General features: G+C 42.2%; 1 protein-coding gene across 1 annotated transcript; it reads right to left on the bottom strand.

Moving 5' to 3' along the window:
- Window positions 1-16,270: 16,270 nt before the first annotated feature.
- On the bottom strand, window positions 16,271-22,137 carry LOC121873202. The gene is made up of 4 exons (XM_042376554.1): window positions 22,089-22,137; window positions 19,318-19,510; window positions 18,415-18,537; window positions 16,271-16,928 (listed from the first exon to the last, which is right to left on the bottom strand). The coding sequence occupies exons 2-4, from the start codon at window positions 19,476-19,478 to the stop codon at window positions 16,787-16,789; spliced, it is 426 nt and encodes a 141-aa protein (XP_042232488.1). The 5' UTR covers window positions 19,479-19,510; window positions 22,089-22,137; the 3' UTR covers window positions 16,271-16,786.
- Window positions 22,138-22,676: the final 539 nt, after the last annotated feature.

Below are 22,676 nucleotides of genomic sequence, written 5' to 3'. Positions count from 1 at the left end.
AGCCAAGGGGCCAGGCTATAGGGTCGGCATTTCAGTATAGCTACCCCTATCTTAGAGTCAACACCTACCCTGGCTTCTCTCTAGACTTTCAACACGTAAGTTTAACTAGTACTTATTGTGTACACAGGTAGACTGTGACATTGTTTTTGTGTTAAGATTAGACTAATTACATAGCCATGATTGTTATGTAAATATATATTGGATTAAACATTTATGTAAGAGTGCCTATGTATGACTTACTTGAAATACTAAATGAATTGTATTCAACAGGTTTGACCGAATTATAATGTTCGTGCACGACGTGAGAAGTATTGTAGTGGACGTCTCCCCTACAACTGTGTATCCGCATTCCAATGCCACAGTATCCTAGCAACCAGCCACCTGCTACGTCTTCCCTAGCAACGGAGTCAAGAAACCAGCGAGTTCCCACGGGTTTACTTCCGGCTGCTGTGTATATAAGCTCTGTCTCTCCATTAAGATTCAGTCTGGCCTCGGATCCTGAACACGCAACACCTCCTCCAAGCAAGCTCCTCGCTGTCCAGCTCTCATTCAACCTGGAGGCCAGCAACAGGCAACATCTCCTCTAACGAAGCTCCTGCACATCTACCTCCTTCAGCACGCTACTCACCGAACATGTCTACTAAGCAGCTCCTCACCACACGGCATCTCCAGCACCAGACTGTCTTTCATATAATTTATATTATATAAGAAAACCACCACCTAGAGTTTCCATCAATCCCATCCTGAGTGCTAGACAACATAATATCACGTAACCCTACAGTATTATTCACCCTCTAACCGTCTGATTGGCGGTTATACATATGTTATTGAAACCCCAGTTGCTGGTGCATTAGAGATAAATCCCTTTGTTAAGTATTAAATTTTGAATTCTCATACAATACAGTCCAGAAGCTTGCCTTTTAGTTTATCTTCCCTCAATAATGGAGCACAATTCAAAATATTAAACAAATTCGAGTTTAGTAGCAACTTCTATTTTTAAAGGAATCATTAAGACTATATGCAGGAAAAATATTGTTGCAATAAACTTCCATGTTTGATTTTGGGTACTGTCTATTTTAACTATTAGGAACTCACGAAACAAGTAACAATGTGAGAAATTACGTTAAATAACGGTAAAAACTTTCCGGATAGGTGTTTCTCCGTATCCCCCCAGCTCAAATTAATGTTTCTTTCTTTATTTATTTTTTTTTTTTCAAGACCCAATCACATCCCTGAGTATTTTTAATATCATGTCAACAAAGAAGAAGCAGTATCCCGAGTATTATTATCTGATGAAGAAAACATTAAAGATCAGAGAAAAATTTAAGTTATCTGTCGATTTATTAAACACTGATGACCAACCACTAATCAACATCGTATCTGACAGGATATTCTCAGAGTGCTTCAGTGTTGAAAATGCCGTAGAATTTGGCAAAAAACAAATTAATTAATATGAATCAACATAGCCAGGGGAATTTTATGGACCTTTAACTTACAAAGTAAAGATGATGGCAGCAGATAAAAAGCACATACAGGTTGGCACTAGAACAACCTTTCAACACAGTTTCATCTGTGGAAGGGTGATGGGTTTGGTGAGTACAGGGAAGATTTCTATCTAAGTTTTCAGTCTTAAGCTTGCACAGGTCCCAACAGTATTGTTTGATGATCATGGAAACGTGAGAATCACACAAACAAAATCTATCTTGTAAAGGGAACTTCAAAATGAAGTCCGCTAAAATATTGAAAAATAAAAATGATAATTATCGAAGGATGTGCCAAACTGTAGGTAATCAACTGTGCTTTCTGATGATACTGATGTGTTCGTCCTCCTGCTTAACTACTATGTTGAAAAGAAAATGCAGTGCACTCTCCTGATGGAAGGAAGTAGTAAGAAAAGAACTACGATAAACATAGCAGTCACTGCAAATATTGTTCCTTCATTCCTAAGTGCTCATGCCTTTTCTGGATGTGACACAGTCACCTATTTGTGGGGTGTCGGGAAACGTTCACTTCTGAAGGCCCTCCAGGTAGGACACAAATTGTTCTACCTTGGTGATCCAGCATTAAACATGGATGGCATCACAAGACAAGCATTCATAAGATCTACCATAGGATTGTATGCACCAATATACATGAGAAGAATTTTCTGTCCTCTAAGTACCTACTTATATTTGTGTTACATATTAATATTCAATAATGTGCCACTCTATGGTCCTGTTGTATCGATTAGGGATAAACTGTTTTATATCTCATTATTTCTCTATGCATTGTGTTCTGCTTCCCGTTGGGTGTGTTCTTAACTCTTTGAGTACCATGATTTAACCTCTTGAGTATAATGTCTTAACCCCTCCAGTATAATGACAACCCCTTGAGTACGATGATTTAACCCCTGAGTATTGTGACAATCCATTAAGAATAATGAATTAACCCTCTGAGTAGAATGGCTTAACCCCTTACGCACTGTGTCAACCCCTTAAGTACTATGGCTTAACCCTGTGAGTACTTTGTTTTAACCCTTCCATTACGATGACTTATTACATTGAGAATAATGACTAAACTCCTTAATTAGGATGATTTAGCTCCTTAAGAATTAGAACGTAGTCCCTTGAGGACGATGATTACGCACCCCTTCAGAACGGTAAATTAACTCCTTCAGTACGATGATTTAACCACTTGAATAATATAATAACCCCATGAATACGATAGTTTAACCCCTTTTGAAGCCCTTCAGTATAATGACTTAACCCCTTGAGTCCTTTATCAGCCTCTCGATTCACCTCTGAGCTCTCCAACGAAGGTGGCATCATTGAATCATATCTGGATGATCTTCACACTCGATTCTGAGTGACAACAAGGGAGTAATAATAATAATAATAATAATAATAATAATGATAATGACAATAATAATAATAATAATTTACAGTGTGTTGAAAAGTACAGCACCGTGGCTGAAATTATGCAATGGACTAAAATTAAATACAGTATTATGTATGTTGACAAAAGGAGTGGACTGTTTAATAAAAACTTTCAATCCAAAAAGGAGACGTGGAGTGAACATTCAAGTTATCTCTGAAAAACTGATAATCTGGTGTTGTAGAGGACTGTAGGGGTATCGAGATATTAAAGTTGTCTAGCACTCAGGATGGAAGGAAACTCTAATGTGGTTTTCTTATATAATATATATAAGTTATATGATAGACAGTCTGGTGCTGGAGATGCTGTGTGGTGGGGAGCAGCTCAGTAGAAGACGTTCGGGAGTATCGTGTTGAAGGAGGTAGATGTGCAGGAGCTTCGTTAGAGAAGGTGTTGCCTGTTGCTGGCCTCCTGGTTGAATGAAATGTTAACAGCGTGGAGCTTGCTGGAGGAGATGTTGCTTGTTCAAGAAGAATGGTCAGAATGAATCTCAAGGGAGAGACAGAGCTTATATACACCCAGCAGCGGCTATGAGTCATGGTGGGAAAACCCGAGAAGTAGCCGGTGACTAGTTCCGTTGCTAAGATACGGCGGGCATTGGAATGCGGATACGCTTGGTTGCTAAGGAAGACGGTAACAGGTGGTGGCGTGGCTCCGCAGTTAGTTTGTAGAGGAGACGTCCACTACAGGACTTCATGTGGTTGTGATATTTTTCTCTTCGGAGGTGTTTTAGAGGATCTCATATGGTTTTAGTCCTTCCGTCTCCGATGGTGTTGTAGAGGATCTCATATGATTGTAATCCTTCCCTCTGCATAGGAGTTATTGAGAATAACATGTGGTTGTGGTACTTCTCTCTGGTGGTGATGGGAAGGAGAGAACAAACATGGTTGCGGTTTTCTCTTCGGTGGTGTGGAGTGTTCCGTGTGGTTCTCATAATATCTTCCCAACGATGGGTCAAAACAATATAAACACTAATCACTGATTGCGATGATATGCAGAGTGATCCCACTGACCCCGTCACTATTTCAGCACCACGTTCACTCATTTTCGAACTAAGTTGTCATTTTCATATCAGACATGAATTGATTATTAATCCATTCATTGTGTCTTGGGAGGGAGTTTGATGGTCCAGGGTGGGGGGTAAGGAGCAGGAGAGAGAGGAAAAGTGACTCGGAGGATGGAATGTAGATTATGCTGGTGGAAGTTTTCAAGTGCCTTGAGGTGCCTCCTGTATGTAACCCGTGTCTCGCTGCCATATAGCAGGGTGGGGAGGACCACTGCTCAATATACGTGTAACTTTGTAGATAATTTCAGCTCCCTACAGTTGAAAAAACGGATTCGGAGTCTGCCAAAGGTTTGAGATGCACATCTGATCCAATGCTGAATCTCTTCATCGATGTTCGCAGTGGTGGACAGTTGGGTGCCAAGATACCGATAGTGGGTAGCATTAGAGTGGTAGTACCATTAAGCTGGATGGATGTTGGAGGTGGGGTTGAACCAGGAACAGGCTGAAAGATAATCTGAACCTTACGTACATTCACCTCAAGCCGAAGTGTGCATACGCATCTGCGTAGGTGTTCAGGATCTCCTATAGGTTGTGTTCAGTGTGAGCGACAAGGGTGAGGTTGTATGCATACTGAAGCTCAGTAATGGAAGCTGACAATACCTTTGTTCCTGCCTGGAGTCGTCTTATGTTGAAAAGACCCTTCATCCGGTACCCGATGCCCACCCCGCTGGCTAAATTGGCACTGGCACGAGTAAGGAAGGGAGCCAAGAAAATGGAAAATAAAATTGGTGCCAGTACTCACTCTTGTTTACCCCTGTTTAGATGGGGAAGAACTCAGACTGGGTGCCGTTCTGTAGGACACTGCCTTTCATGCCATCGTGGAGTTGCCTCACAATGGCAATGAATTTTGGTGGGCAGCCACAACGGCTGAGGTTCCACCAGAAGGCTTACCTGTTGACCGAGTCGAAGGCCTTGGTTAGGTCAATGAAAGCCATATACAGGTCACGACGTTTTTCTCTGCACTTTTCTTGTATCTGACGGTGCAGCAAAGATCATGTCAGTGGTGCCATTTTTTTTTACGGGAATTAGCCCACCCGGGCACAGGTCAAACGACCCACAACGGAGCCTGGGGGGCGAGAAAAAAAAAGACCGGAAAGAAATTGTAAATATAGAAAAAAAAGGTTATACTGTATTAATCTACACCACGAAGATGCCGGAAAACCAGATTTTTAAAGTGAGACAGATTGTAAGAGCATGGAAATACAGAAGAAGGCAGAGCATTCCACAGTTTGGCTGTGTGAGGAAAGACAGAGGTACAATAACGGGTTATTCTCGTGTGACCGACATCCACAGAGAAACGGTGGGCACCGCGGGCAAGACGTGTGTTGCGAGCCCACGGCCTTGCCGTCGGTACACAGGATGCCAAATCCACCGAACATTGCCCGTTAAAGTACCTGTAAAAGAGAGAGAGTGAAGCAACATTGCGGTGAAGAGAAAGGGAAGAGAGATTGTCGACTAAAGGAGGAGAGTTAATAAGACGAAATGCCTTTGATTCCACCCTATCTAATAGTTGGACAAAAGAAGAGCCACCCCAGAAATGAGAGCAGTACTCCAAGTTAGGACGAATGAATCCCTTATATACTTGGAGCAACTGCTCAGGAGTGAAGTAGCTGCGGCATCTGTACAGCATTCCCAACTTTCGGGAGGCAGCTTTAGTTATACTAAGGATGTGTGATTTCCAGGACATATTGGAGGAAATGGTGAGGCCTAACATATTTTTTCAGAATTTGGGAGGATGATAGCGTCCTGAAATGTAATTGGTGGGAGATCGTTTAATTTACAAAGTGTAATTGGTAAATATTGAGTTTTATTACTATTGAACTTAACCAAGTTTGTACCTCCCCATTCAGAGATGCTGCACAGATCCGCGTTGATAGAAGTAATGATATCAGTTCTAGAAACAGATCTAGTTTGAGAGTTAGGAGGAAGGGGAAAATGTGAGGAAGAGTGAAGAGTAAAATCATCAGCGTAAGAATGGATAGATTTAGTTGTAATGTGAAGTAAATCAATGATAGAAAGAAGGAAGAGAGTTGGTGAAAGAACAAAACCCTGTGGAACGCCACTACTGGTAGAGAAAGAGCGAGAAATCGATCCCTCGACAACATCTGCCATGGATCGGTTCTCAAGGAAGCTAGAGATGAGAAAACAAAGTGGGGGGAGAAACCAAAAGAGGGAAGTTTAGAAAGCAAAGACTTGTGCCATACCCTATCAAATGCTTTGGAGACGTCGAGAGCCACGACAAAAGTTTCCCCATAATCCCTAAGAGAGGATGACCAAAGATGGGTTAAATAGGAGAGCAGATCACCAGTAGATCTCGCCTGGCGAAAGCCATACTGGTGATCCGACAAAAGAGAAAGGCGTTCAAGGTGACGGAGAAAATGGGAGTTCAAGATAGTTTCGAAAATCTTAGAGAGGGATGAAGTTAGGGCAATGGGGCGATAGTTAGAGGGATTAGAATGGTCACCCTTTTTCGGGATGGGCTGAACCAAGGCATGCTTCCAAGAAGAAGGAAAAGTTTGGGTTTTGAGGCAAAGGCGAAAGAGGCGAGCAAGCACAGGGGCCAGGGCTTCAGCACACTCCCTGAGAACACGAGGGGTTATTCCTTCCGGTCCATGCGCCTTACTCACATCCATCCTGGATAACACACCGCCAACCCTGCGAGTGGAGATTATAGGAAAGTGCATAGGTTCAGTAGGAGGTGCAGGGGTAGGAGGGATAGAGTAGGAATCGTCTAAGGTGGAATTAGAGGAGAATAAGGTGCCAAAGAGGTTGGCTTTGTCAGGGGGGAGAGTTGGCTATAGAGTTATTGGGACGGAAGAGGGGAGGAAAAGAAGGCGTGCAGAAGTTGTTACAGATGTTTTTAGTTAAGGACCAGAAGGATTTACTAGAGGAAGAATTAGTGAGGGTAGCTGTCTTTCTTTTAATAAAATTCCGCTTGGCCTAACGAAGAACAGTCTTACAACGATTCCTAGAAGTAATGAAAGAGGTGTGGGTAATAGGAGAAGGAGATAGTTTCATAGCTCGATATGCCCTATCTCTCACCCTGCAAGCAAGAGAGCAGCAGCGATCAAACCATGATTGTAATGTGAAAGTTTTGGTAGAAGATGGGATAAATGCACTCATACCGCCCCGTATAACCCCAGCAATGCTGTCAGCACATACCAAGGCATCCCTAGTGGATAAGCAACATTCATCCCAAAGAAAGTCGGTAAAGAATTCTCGCAAGGATTGCCAGCTTGCCCTCCGATAGTGCCACTTCAGGAAGAAGTCTGTTTAGGAGGACTCGGGCGATAATCTTGCCAGCTACTGAGAGTAGCAAGATCCCGCGGTAGTTACCACAGTCTGACTGGTTTCCCTTGTTCTTATAAATATTGACGAAGGAGTCATCTATAAGAGCTTGGGGGATTTTCCTCTTTTCCCATATATTCTCCAGGAGAGAGTGGAGACGGCTGGTAAGCAGAGGTCTGCTTTATGCACCTAGGCTGGGATTCCGCCAGGCCTGAGGCTTTGCTATTTTTCATCTGAATGATAGCAGTAGCTACCTCATCCAGGGATGGAGGATAGCTGAGGTGGGTCAGTTATGGATGCTGAGGGACCTGCTGGGTAGTCAGGACATCCACATCGGTGTTTTGGTTGAGTAGCAAATTGTAGTGCTCTTTCCATCACTGAAGGAGGCCTTCATCGTCTTTAATTATGGAGTTACTTTCGGATGAGTAGAGGGGTGCTGTACCATTGACCCATAAAATATTTTAGTGGAATTGAAAAATTCGTGTATATTGTGCTAATCTGAAAATTTTTGTGTTTCACATGCTTTATTTTTAAGCCAGTCATTCTTTAGATCGTGAATTTCCCGTTAGGCCGCCGCTTTCTTCTTGTGGAAGGTATCAGCTTTGGTCCGAGACTGAGGGTTGTTTTGCCAGTCAGTTAAAGCAGGAAGTTTATCATCAACGAGCACGATTGGTGTATTCTTTCGATCTGGCCAAGGGGGTCTCTGCAGGTTTCTGTGATGACAGTGTCAAGAATATCCCATTCGGCACTGGGGTTTGGGTTGTTTGTTGTTAGGTTTTTTATCAGCCCATATTTGAGCTGCTCTCTGAAAACATATACTACTGCTGGGTCCTCTAGACGTTTAGTGTTAAAACCTCTTCTCGAGGCTTGATGCTTTCGCCGTTTTGGGGCGACATGAAGTGAGAGCTTGGCTCTAGCGAGCCGAAAATCAGTGTCGCAGTGGTCTGAGCCACTCAAGGCACGGGTGATGAGGACATCACGGCGATCTCTTTCCTTGACATTGATGTAGTCAACGAGATGCCAGTGTTTGGATCGTGGGTGTTGCCACGAACCCTTGAACTTGTCGGCCTGCCTAAAGAAGGTATTTGTGAGTGTGAGGTTGTGTGCAGCACACTTGCTAAGGAGGAGTAGGCCGTTGGTATTTCACGTGCCTTGTCCATTTTCCCCATGGTTCCCCTCCAAATATCAGCATCTCTGCCAACTCTGGCATTGAAGACACCAAGGAGCACAACCTTATCTTCTCTTGGGATAGAGGTTAGCACTCTTTCGAGGTCGGCGTAAAAGTCCTCCTTGATGTCATCCTCTGCATCCGGTGTTGGGGTATATAAACTGATGACAAATGCGGTTTCTCTCTGCAGCAGGCTTACCTTTCCAGAAGAAGGTATAGCCAGACCCCGTTCTGTGAGTCGACCCTCGTCTGGGAACCGGAACTCACTTATGACTGCTATGTCGATGTTATACCTAGCCAGCTCTGTATGTATATAAATGGAGTACATACATAGTATACATACAACATGGGGTTGTCGTCACTCATGAAGGGTTCCTGCTGCTGGCTGGGTTGTAGTACTTGGCAGGGCTCACACGCATGGACAGCGTTGGAGATGTCGGAGTCGATGCCAGGACAGAACACAGTCTGTCGTGCACGTCGTTTGGTGGCCTCAGCTCCTCGGTGACTGTCGTGAAGGCGAGCCAAGACGTGGGGACGTGAGGCAGCAGGGACAACTACACGTGCTCCGTACAGAACAAGGTCCCCGTCGCAGTAGAGTTTATCGCGTCGTTTCCAATATGGGAGCAGGGTGTTGTGAAGGTCTTAGTGGTTGCTAGGGAATCCATTCCTCACACACTCGACGAGTCGGACGTAGGAAGGGTCATCTCAGGCCGCTGTTCGAAGGTCCTCCATTGCCTTGTCGTCATCTGGTGACAGGTCCGAACGAAGGGATTGGACGGCGTGTAGGGTGACCACAGTCCTGACGGAAAGAGCGAGGTCGGCGTCGAGCACATGGTCTTCTGGAGTAGGGCGGCTGACAGGAAAGCGGGATAAAGCATCAGGGATGCAGAGCTCCTTACTGGCACGCCACACTGCTGTGAAGATGTACGGCGAGAGCTTCTCCTTCAGACGCTGGAGGCGAGGGTTCTCAACGGCGTCAAGCGTGTAGTGGTTGAGGATCGGGACAAGCGGGCGATGGTCGGTCACTAGGTGAAAGTGTTGCAGGCCAACTCAATGGTGGCATAGTGCGTCTCTGTGTCAGAGAGGAAATGCGAGCCACACTGGACGAGCCGGAACTGCCCTCTACCGTGATCCTGCAATAGGGCATATCCCACGCTGTACAAGCGTGAGGCATCTGTCTGCAGACCCGTCGGCAAGGCTGGGTCAAACGTGGCAAGGACAGTTGGATTAGACAGGGCCTGTTTCACTTGCTGGAAGGCCTTGTCGTGGTCGGGAGTCCACAGGAATGTCCTCTTGGGGCTCATCAGGGGGCGAAGTGGTTGGGCGGCTGCAGAGATGTCCTGCGAAAACTCTGCTAACTGGTTGACGAGACCGATGAAGGACCTCAAGTCGGTGAGGTTAGCAGGGGTGGGGAAATCCGTGATAGCGCGGACCTTGTCCGGGTCAGCTGCAATCCCTGAGAGGGTGTACCCACAGAAGTCCACTGAAGAGCCGGCCAGAACAAACTTGTCGGCATTTAGGGTGATGCCGTGCTTCCGGCACCTGTTGAGTACCTTGTAGATACAGCAGAGGTGATCCATGTAATTCTCATTGTACACGAGTATGTCGTCGACCACTTTCACGCAGTTTGCCAGACCTTGTAGAGCCATATCGCCTCGAAGGCAGAAGGCATCTCCTGTAGCGGCGAATCCCATGGGGCCACGGCAATGACTGTAACGTCCATGCGGGGTCATGAAAGTTGTAAGTGGTCGGTCTTCTTCGGCAAGCTCTATCTGCCAGTATCCACACAGGGCGTCCATCGTCGTGAAGAAGCGCGCCTTCGGGTCCACACTGCGGACAGCTGCAAAGGGCGTGGGAGAAGGGTATGCAGGACGAGACACCTGGCTGTTGAGCTTGGAGAGGTCGGTGGTGATCCGAACACCGCCTTTGGGTTTTGCGACAACTACCATAGGGTGACACCATGGAGATGGGTCATCACCGGCTGGTGCAATGATTTCTTGGGCGATCATGGAGTCCAGCTCGTTTTTGACCGCATCTCGGAAGGCCAGGGGGACCAGTCGAGGGGTGTAGATGGCGAAGGGCTTGGATTCCAGAGCGGACTTGGTCACCAGAACGTCGCTGAATTCCTTCAAGAAGTACTTCCGAGCATCCGAAGGAGAGGTGTCACTGGCAAGAGGTAGGGGTAGGGCGACAGCAGGGTAGTTGCTGCTCCCTTCGTGCACCCTGTTGGCGTGTATTATCTCGAGAATAGGTTTTGGAAAGTCCTGGGAGATGATGGCCAACTCTTGGCTATGTCTGTAGGACAGCAAAGGAGTTGGGACACCATTATGCACATCAATCCAGGCTTGACACGACCTGTTGCCTAAGGTGACCTGTGCTTGGAGTGAACTTAGGGCTGGGGCCATCTGTGAACCATCTGCCGTGAAGCTGAGGTCCTTGGGAGGCGGTCCTAGATCACTTGGAGAGACCCCCAAACATTGCAAATGCTGGGGGCCGAAGACTGTAGCATCAGCACCGGTGTCAGGCAACATCTCGAGACAGGATGACACACTGCCCTAGGCCACGATGACGCTGATGTGCTGGGGATCTTTGGTCCTGGGACGCGAGGGGGAGTACACCTTCCTGATATGGCTTGAGCGTTGTCTAGGGTCGTCATGCCTCTGATTTGACGACTGTGGGCGGCCCTCACTGGTGGAAGGGCGCTGCTGCTTCCACCGACACTGTCCCTTGGGTTTGTTGGTTGGGCAACACTTGTCGTAGTGGCCCAGACGACCACACACTTCGCACTGGACGCATTTGGCTGGGCACCGTACTGTGAGTGACCAGTGGCCCTTGCGGTCACAACTGTTGCAGGTAGACTCAGCAGCTGGACACACCTGTGTTCCGTGCTGCCTACCACAGCTGTTGCAAAGGGAGCCGGGCGTGGGCGTGGTGGGCGTAGGCGTTGGGGTAGACTTCTTGTACTTGGACATAGCCCGTACAGCTGTAGGGGACGCTCGGATGGCAGAGGTGGCACAACTGGCAGCCTCATAGGAGCGACATATTGTCAACACATCCTTAAGAGAAGAGGAAGAGTCGAGGGAGGTGAGGCGTTGGACAAGCTCCTCGTCCTTAACACCCATCAGGATCACCTGCTTCAACTGGGTCTCCTCGCACTGCTGGTGATTACTGGGACATTTGTCTACCTCTTCCGAGGCTCTCTTGAGTCGTACATAGAAGGCGTCAAAAGTCTCTCCCTCCATCTGTCTACAGCTAAACAATTTCCTCCTGCGTAGAGCTTCATTCCGCTGACCTTTGATGTGCCATTTTAGAACATCCAGTACCTCCTCTACAGACAACGAAGAAGTCTGGGGCACCTGCAACGCATGTTCCAACACACGCTGCGTTTCCAAAGACAGGCACATACATAGCTGAATGAGTTGTTTAAGCTGTGGCAAGCTCTGGAGATCCACCATTGTAGCATAATCAATCCACCATCGCCGCCACTCACGAAAAGTCTGGAAAGTCATATCAGGCTTTAAGATGGGTGGGGATTGGGCAGCTGCTTTGGGTGGGGCTGGGGGGCATACAGAAGGCGTTGACGAGGTATCTGAGCCAGTCGATACCGAAGCAGTGGAAGAGCCAGGGGCTTGGTTAGCAGTGAGGCTAGATATCAAAGCTGCAAACCGTTCCCTATCTTCCAATCTCCTTTGGTGGTCTCTGTTTGCCTCCGCTTGTCTCCTTTCTTCGTCCTCAACACGTCTTCTCGCTTCATCATCACGCCTTTCCTCCCTCATAAACTTCATTAATGCAATTACCTCTGGAGACAAGGCTGAATATCGAGGTGAAGGACTTCGAGATGTGGTGGGAGAGGGTGGAGCGTCTCGTTCTGATTGGTCATCTATTTCTGTAGAGCTGTCATCCGTCTGTGGCGTCATCCGGGTGTCAACTGCACCACTACGAGGTATAATTACTTAATCTGTATATTGTATCTCAAATCAGTGTTGACCGGTCAGCCCGTCGTATCAACAAGATCTGAGACAAAAAAAATTAAATACACAGCTAAGTAGATTATATATATATATATAATATATATAAAGGAATGACTGCAGTCGATGTGTGAGTGTGTACCCGTGGGTTGGTGTGTGTAGGCGGGCAGTAGGCCGGGGGAAGCGAGCGGTCGAGATTCGCGCTAATCAGTTACCCGCGAGACACAGCCGCGAGAGGATGCGCTGATGGCCTGTTTTTTCACAAATGCCGTGAACCAGCCTTCCACCTTGGGGAATCCTTTAGAACAAGGTCAAACTTTTATCTCACTTCACACACAGGGCACTTATGACACTTCACAGGAACTTGCGGTCACTGCACATTGCTCAAACTCGTTATTAATTTGAAAAAAGTTTTTATGGGAGACAATGCGATTAGGAGAGCATGAGGATGGTTGACGGGGCCGGGGGGGGTCTACCGGTTTTGACTTTACACAATGGCACTTATACTTCCAGTCAATCAACTCACTGTGCCATGTAGGGGTTCTGGGTACTTAGTTCTAACTACAGGAGCAAACACAAACACCTGTAGAGTTTTTTAGGTTCTATTTGACGGAATGTACAGAGGTGCACTCCAAGTGCCGGCAGTCCCTACACTCTCTATGGGTCAACTGACCTCTCTCTGACCTCTCAGGCGACATGTGGCAAGTGGTACATTAGCAGCTTCCAGATGTCGCCAGGCACATTATCTAAGTGTGTGGTGACATGAAAAATACATTGCCACATGTATATAAATGGAGTACATACATAGAATACATACAACATACATAATATACATACAAGCTCTTTTGCCACATGGGCAGTTCTTCTTTCAGGAAGCTCATTTGTACCAGTATCCAGAAGGGTCTTGACATTTCTTGCAGCAATCATAAGAGGTTGTATAGTTTGTTTTGTTTGGATCTGTGATTTTAATTGTGTTCACGACCGCATAAGGATGACCTTACTGGGTGCGGTTGCATAGTTATTTTTTTTTTTAGGCAGGCAAAGTTTTGGGCACCTTTTCTAGCCCCATCCCCATGTGGGGTGAGCTGAGTGGCTCCTTGAAAGAGCTGCTCAGTAGCAGAGATAGAACCGGATTGCACTGCTACCGCCCTTGTGCAGTTGTGACTAAAGATTCCCGGCAGTCATCTCTGCCTGTTCCCGTCGCCACTCGTCCGTCGCCATAGGACTTTTGGGGATATAGGGGTTTTGATGATGATAAGAGGTATGTCGAGCTGGATGATGGCTGCGCGTAAGTTGATTTATGTGTTGAGGCAGGAGCTCAGGCTGCAACCACTCGTCTTTGCTCTCCTTTTCATGATCCAGTGGTGCAAGTGTTGCATCTTGTCCATCATGCATTGCCTTCATCCGCCGGTGTAGTCGTTGGGTTCCCATGGTGGTCACTTCTTCCGCCTATACTGCCGTTGGGGTTTTGTTGGAGCTCTGTAAACATGTCTGCCTGATGCGGGGCTCCACCACAGATTTTTCGTTAGGGGTTTACTCCCGTAGCCTTATGCCACCCAAGGTTAACCGGAAGGCAGTGGGGCAATGGTTGGTAGGCGCCAGGATGTGTCCACATGCCAGTGGGCCTATATGCCATCCTTCTGGGGTCCGGGATAACCTGCTGGTCTAGCCTGGGCCCACGAGGCACCGAGTTACTGTGTGTTGCCGCAAAGAGGCACAGCAGGAGTCCTGATGGTGAAGAGGCTCTGTACTGGCAGGGGAAGACTTATGCAAGTTGCTTTCCTGTTCACCATGAGGGCTAGCCAGTGGCGGTAGCTGAAAGCGAGAGGGAGCAAGCAATGCGTGCACCTTAACACTAACATAATGCTGCGACACTAGTTTCATTATACCACCCTGTGCACACACAAACACGGATGCACACACGCACACAGAAAGATTACCCACTATAACACACTACATGAGTGTACCCTCCAAAACAAAGAGTGCCTGAGGCATAAGCGAATCACAGTGACCTGTGAGTGGGATATCATTGGCTTAAATGTGCTGCTTGGCTAGAATCTGATTTCGTGCCCAAGAAAGACGGGCACTCGGTTTTCAAAAACAGTCTCGTTAGCCGTGGTTAAGTGTGTGGTCGGCAGGTCTTCGGCACACACACACACACACACACATATATATATATATATATATATATATATATATATATATATATATATATATATATATATATATATATATATATATATATATATATATATATATATATATATATATATATATATATATATATATATATATATATATATATATATATATATATATATATATCGCGTGTCGGTGAGGAATCTGGGTCAATGAGACTGACCTCTCTTGGGTCAGGTCTGGACAGCTTGTCCAGGTGTAGTTTCTTGAGTAACACGGTCATAACGCCCGGTTAACTCAGGTACCTTGTCCATGACCTCCCCTGTGTTAGGTCTTACTGTCACTGTAGGGTGTGTCAGGCTATGTTGGTTACCACGTGGGCATTTACTTACTGTTATATGTGTTGTATTTCTCTGGGCTGTAAGCTGTGGTCTGATAAACAATTATTACAAATAAATATATATATATATATATATATATATATATATATATATTTATTTATTTATTTATTTCATTAGCCCAATAAACACGTGGACTTCTTCATACAATCAACACCTCAACCCGGCAGGATTCGAACCCACGGCCCACGAGCACGTTAAACAGGTTTTGTGTGAAATATAACAAAGTCTAGACATGCTCTTAGTATCCTGGTGGTCCAGTGGTTAACGTTCACCAGTCATGTGCTCGTGGGCCGTGGATTCGAATCCTGCCGGGTTGAGGTGTTGATTGCATATATATATATATAAATATATATTTATTATTTATTAATATTTATTCACTCACCCACCACACGCCTGTTGATGACGATTAATACCAATTATAAATAAGTATTTTACGGGAGAAGCTGGAAATATCGATAAAGGAATAAACGTTTACTTTACAGTAATATCAAATACTTTGAATGCAGATAAAAATGTACTCCAATGGCAAATAGGAAGAACTATTTTAAAAATACTGTAGCTCATCAGATTAGGGGAAAAGGTTAAGAATATAGGTGTAATGTCAATTATGCCCCCCCCAAAAAAAAATCTTTTTCTAAATTTAAATTAAATCCTAGAATGGACTTTTTTGCGATAAACAAAAAACTTTAACAAGTGAAATATTTTGTTTATTCCGCTAGTTCTATAAATAAAAATTGTAAGACGGAAAGAAAAATTGAAAGGAAATGAGTCAAGTAGACACAATATTTAAGAGTACTAAAGGGGGTATTTATAAGAGATTATTATATTAGGGTAAGAAATAGGCTGCTGAAATACAGTGTCATTTGGGTCCCATGAATGCACACCTTCACCTGACGCGAGAAGGTAATGAGGTGTAAAAGGAGATTCCTAAAGATGAATTAAAATTATCACGATAGTGGGCAGGTGATCTTAGCATCCAGTCAATATTTCTGGTGGCTAGCTTTAACAATAATGATATCATATTTTGTATCTATCTAGGGACCTAACCTTTAATTTTATCCTTCCATTGTTGTCTCTGCTTTCCCCTGACGCCCTGACTCAATATACCCATTAATATTATCTCATCTCATACTAAAAACCTAATAGTCCTTAATATTTATGTATGTTTTGTCGTCCTTCTGGAAATCACTTAAATACTTCCTACTGAAATGTTTATTGTATTCGGGATACGCTTTTCTTAATTTGTCTTCGTTTAATAAAACAATTCTTAATTCTTAATTATCACAAGGGTAGTTTAATGTACTTATAATCAGGATAATAGAAACTATTTTTGTAATTATATGTATTCTATTCTGTCAATACACTGTTGGAGATGAACAGAAGATTACAGGAGATAAGTTCACAATATGTCATGTTAGTTGACATCCGGGAGACAGATATATTATATTTCTAATACCTTTTTCCTAGTTTATGACATGGTAATATATATACACACATATATATATATATATATATATATATATATATATATATATATATATATATATAGGTTAAAATGGCATAGGAGTTGGTTATATCTGAGAGATTTTTCTTAAGGTGGTAGCCGAACAGTTAATGGCATCGTTTTTTCTATTCCTAGTGTTGAGTAAATTAAGATTATGTTATTGGTTGTTTACATAAACCTTTTCCTCAGTCAGGAACGTTAGGTTAGGTTCTATATCTGAGAACGGGCTTAGGGAAAAAAAAAGTATCTCTCCTTCAAATGAACATATTCCCAAAACATTTCAGACTGAAGTTGGAGAACAGTCTTGTATATGGAGAATAGATACAGTTGCTCGAGGCATTACTGCCTGTGCGCTGGGACTTTTTCCTGCACTCTGCATTGGATGGAGATTATGGTCCCAGCGGGAACATCTTCTCCGATGGTGAAACTTATCTTGCTTTTAGGGATGTGATTGATAGACTGGTGCACAGTTCCACACGCCCTGTCGAGGGTAACAAAACCACAAGTTAACTCTAGTTGTAAATGTTATAATAGGTTATAGTAATAAAATTTTAGGAGATTATGGTAATGGGATGTGTTTATGGTGACAGGAAGGTTATAGTGATAGGAGAATGTTATTGAGAAGAATTGACAGTGACAACGAGGACGTGTGAAACATTCTAGCAATATTATATTACTGGTTGCAGAGAGTATATCAGAAATAACAGAGTGGCAGTAGTTCAAAATACTCCTTGTATTTTCATAGATCGACCAGACATCATGTCTCCACGTTCAGTAGCATACACTCAAGGTCTTAGTATCGGGAGTATCCATTACAGTATCAGTAGTAAGATAGTAGTAGTAGCAGAAGAGAAGGGCATATGGGGAGAGAATTCAAAATGTCGATCAAGGCAGCTTCACTCCGCTAGTGTTCACAACCTCTGGTGGGATGGGCCCAAGTGCAAGATGTTTCTACGCCAGACTCGCGGAGCTGATCTCCGAACAGAAGCAGCAGCCCAGAAGTTATGTTACAGCCTGGATGAGATGTCGACTGTCCTTCTCTCCTTCGGTCGGCTTTGCTCTGCCTCAGGGGAACGAGAGCTTCTGCCCCTACTCCGACAACTGCTGCAGATATTGACTATGAGGCTACAGTCACTGAATGCCGCATAGATCTGCGGCTCAACTAATTTAACACAGATAGGATAGCTTCTTATGTATTAGGATATTTAATATTAAGGTAAATAAATGGCGGCGAAGGTGTGGCTATTGGGGGAGGCTGGAGGCCACGTTTAAAAAAAAAAAAAAAGTAGCAGTAGTAGTTGTTGTAGTAACCGTAGTCGTTTTTTTGTAGAAATGTACTTAGAAAACTAATATTGTTCTCCGGAATTACTGGCATCCAGTGTACATGAATGTCTGATTATATATATATATATATATATATATATATATATATATATATATATATATATATATATATATATATATATATATATATATATATATATATATATATATATATATATATATATATATATATATATATTCTATATCTATATATATATATATATATATATATATATATATATATATATATATATAACCACAAGGAAAGAAGAAAACACGAAGTTTCAGCTTTTCGTAATTCACATCTTCAGGGTGAGTACAGACTAGTCTGTACTCACCCCTGAAGATGTGAATTACACGAAAGCGCTTGGGAACTTCGTGTTTTTTCTTTCCTTGTGGTTATCAGCATATACCTAGATCACGCGCACCTACAGTGATTTATTTGCATATATATATATATATATATATATATATATATATATATATATATATATATATATATATATATATATATATATATATATATATCAGCGATAAAAATAGTTTAAATATTATACAAGAAACAATAGTAGTAGTACTTGTAGTAGTACTAGCAATATTAAAAATGGAAATTTATGGTAATCTGAGAGATCACTTTCATTTACCTCTGGTCAGTTGAACTGTCAGTTTCGAGAATCTGGGCACATTCTTGGAGCAGGTTAAGCATGGGAGTCTTTATTTCAAAGAAAGTTGACTCCCCATCACTGCAGTTGATATTGTACTCACATCTGTGGGATGGGGTGATCAGGTATAATCTCATTTGTGAAAAATTTAAGTTTTGTGTATCATTATGACAGAACACCTACAGTATATTTATAATTGTGGGAGAGAAAACACATGTAAAGGGAATTTTGAAAAGATACCTGTATAGGTAATGTTGGTGGGTAGAACAATTGTGCGAGTAATGACAGAACACGTGTGATTGTAACTGTGTTGGGTGGAACACATGTGAAGTGGATTGTTTCAGAGCGCCTGTGGTGGTAATGGTGGTGGATGCAATACCTGTGTCTGTCACGATAATATAACTTGTTGCAAGATTTTGACAGAAAGAAGTTATGAGTTTGTAGCCTAGATACTGAGGGCCTCCTATTTTAAGGTTTTATCCTAACTGGGAAGTGAAAATATATCAAATTGAATTTAAAAGTTGCCCTGAGATTTTTCCTGTAACAGACCATTTAATTTATTTAAGATAATAATAATAGTAATAATAATAATAATAATAATAATAATAATAATAATAATGATAAATATATTAAGAAAGATAATAATAATAGTAATAATAGTAGTAGTAATAATAATTATAATAATAATGATAATACAAATAACACAAAATAAAAGATAAAGATAATAATAAAGATAATAATAATAATAATAATAATAATAATAATAATAATAATATTAATAATTATATAAATAATAATATAAACGTATTTTGTTGTTGTATTGCACATGTGGCGTTATGGTGTACATGTGTTATGGTGGGTTTCATGTGGTGGGGATCATCTTACTTTTTGTTCTCGTCGATGAGATGTGTTGATGATCTCAGTAAGAACTCCTCGCCAGGCTTGATATAGTTTTGGCCGCACTGCAGATCTTTAGTCGGTTTTTGTATTTCTTCAGCGTTCACCGTCATCACCATCACTGCCAGTAACACTTTCATCTTCATCATTCTGACTCTACTTCCTTACTTTTCACTGATTACTGAAAAAGGTTTTCTTAGGTTGATTCAAATAATTCAATGTGTTAAACATGCCATATCGTATACCTTAAAATACAACCGAAATATCCAGATCTCATGATGATGATAATATTACTTGTAATAATACTTTATAGATGTTAAATTATTTGATATTGAGGATGTGGAAGTGGGTTCTTCTTTCATAGCTGAAAAATAATTTAGTTGGGTACAGTATCATATATAAAGAGCGGTAATGGGCAGGCCTGGCGGTAAGCATTCGAATTTTCGTTTCAATCAGTAACTCCATCCAATAGAAATGTGTTTACAAAAATATTGTTTAAAAATGTTAGGACGAGACTTAGAAAGTTAATTTTCATGCTAGGTAATTACTTTTTGGTTTGTCATATAATTTAATTCCAAATGAAATGATTACATATATTGGTGTCACACACACACACACACACACACACACGCTTTTTATCTCAATGACCACAATCGCTACAGGTCCCTTCGCAACCAAGTAATCCATGAAATACATAAGAACATAAGGAGTCTGCAATAGGCCGGTTGGCCTGTGCATGGCAGCTCCTGTCGAGAGTTACTACCACTCTCTATCATCCATGAATCTATCTAGCCTCCTTTTGAAACTTTCCAGAGTTCCTGCACTTACTACAAAGTTGCTAAGCTTGTTCCACTCGTCCACCACCCTATTTGTGAACCAGTTTTTTCCTATCTCCCTCCTAAATACGAGCTGCAAAGAAGTCTCACTACCCAAACAACTGCAACACCTGAAGTAAACCAACTTCAGTCAGTAGTATGGGGGCCACCAACAACCATGTCAACATCGGCCATTCCAAGATCATGGTTATGCACATCAACCTCTCCACTGACTTTGCCCCATCTCCGTCATTACTTTGGGCCCAAACACACTCCAGGTTGTGGACTCCACCAAACTCCTCGGCGTCACAATAGATATCAAAGTAAATTGGAACATAAACATCAGACAATGGTCAAATCCTCCAAATTTCGTCTCCACCTCCTCTGCCGACTCAATTCCTTCGGAGTTTCTGCGCCCGAGCTCCTCAGTGCTTGTTCAACATTCATACTTCCCACGCTCACCTCTGCCTCCCATGCCCCATCTTTCTCCCTAAATTTCGCACAACGGAAACGCCTAGAAAACGTACAGAAGAGGGCATGCAAGATTATTCTCTCCTCCTCCTACTCCACGTATCAAGAAGCACTCAACACAGTGACCCTCTCGGCTTTCTCAGATCATCACGGCGACTTCATCAGGAAATTCGGTGAGAAGCTTTGTACCATCCTTTACGTCGTCCCTTTCTTCCACCCGAGATCCCTCGTCCGCGAATTGCTGTAATTGCTGTTCGACACCACAACGGCATCCAGCCCTTACGAGCTCGTACTGATCGCTATAAGAACAGCCGAGTCCCAACCATTGTAAAATTTATCAGCAACTCGTAATCAACCAGTGTGTTCACTCTCAGTCAATCTAACCTTTTTGCACTGTTACTAAGTTGAAATGCCCTGTAGTATAACCTTTTTATTATATATCATATTTGTATCACTTATGTTACTTGTATATTAATAATCAATCAAATGACCCATTTCCCAATTATGTAACTGTATATTTTCAGCCATCTGGCAGCTATGTTCCTTTAATAGACCGTTAATTATTATTATTATTTTTCTTCTTCTTCTTCTTCTTCTTCTTCTTCTTATTATTATTATTATTATTATTTTTATTATTATTATTATTATTATTATTATCATTATTATTATTATTATTAACACAAACACACACACACACACACTCTCTCTCTCGCTGACTTTCAGTTGAATTCCACAATATTTTTCCTGTCTGAGCAAAGATTAAGTTCGTGTAATAACCACAAATATAATGTGTAAAGGCACGTTTTTGCCCATTGTATAAAACGCCTTTTGTTCGTCCTCATTTCATTTGATGATCATTTTAGGAAACATGACTCTTCATTATCGTTATTGGATATCTCTTACTAGCCGCTCCCCTTTAAATCAAAATACGTGATTTTCATCAAATATAATATATAAAGATATACAAAAGCATTGAAAATTGCATCATTAGTTATGGAAACAGTTTGTTTGTTTATTTCATATGATAAAATATACTTTAGAATATTTCTGAACAAAGAAAGTCGTGTCTAATAAATCAATATAATACTGATATAGTTTTATTTATGAAATGAGGAAAACCGATTATTTATAAATGGATAATGTTGATTCCATTGATCATTCAGGAAAGCGCATTTTACTCACAAGTAATGGAATGGTTTCCTTGTGTAACTAAGTTGAACTGATAAGATATTCACAGTGTATTGGTTTTGGTGTAGCGAATTAAACATTGGAGTAAATTCTTAGATATAATTCGAAAACTATAATGCCAGATGTGTACAGAGACGTGTTTTTGTTTACTGAACTCTATGACAGATATTTTAGAATGATCTTGGTAAATGTTGTGAATACCGCGTTAAGTTCACTGTTAAGGCATTGATAAAAGCTCACGATATACAAAAACAATTTAGTAAGAATACTTGGCACAATACTTACGTCGTTGCAGTTGTAGGTGAAAATGTGTTGTGGTTTTCTTGCTCCTCGCTTGTGCTTATATATTATTACACCCCCTCCCGCTTAGTTTCCCCCATTTAGCACAATGCGTCACCATAGCGCCGAGTTTCTTATCTGCATTTATTGAAATGATTAAATGTGACAGGATATATAAGATAACTGAATAGAATAAGATGTCCTTTTAGTTGATGAACGCTGGAGTACACATTCAATGTTCGCTCATTACTCAAGGTTTATTAACTCCATTACACAAATTTATTAAAACTAGTGAAATGGTTCCTATTGAATATGACGCCAATGTCATCGTTGCAACAGCACCCTGGAATTTACGTGCTAGAGGTAGGGCGCCAAATGACCATTATATATATATATATATATATATATATATATATATATATATGATAACCATGAAAGTGCTAGAACTTTTTTTTTTCTTGTATATTACATATACTTAGACTACTATATATATATATATATATATACAAGGTTGTTGTTACATATACAATGTGTGTATAATAACTTCAGCAATTACGTGGAAAGCACAGTCTCACAAAAAAGAGAACCAGGGAA

The sequence above is a fragment of the Homarus americanus genome, unplaced genomic scaffold (assembly GCF_018991925.1).
Source record: "Homarus americanus isolate GMGI-L3 unplaced genomic scaffold, GMGI_Hamer_2.0 scaffold32929, whole genome shotgun sequence".
Lineage (NCBI taxonomy): Eukaryota > Metazoa > Arthropoda > Malacostraca > Decapoda > Nephropidae > Homarus > Homarus americanus.
This window is presented reverse-complemented; position numbering and strand designations above follow the sequence as displayed.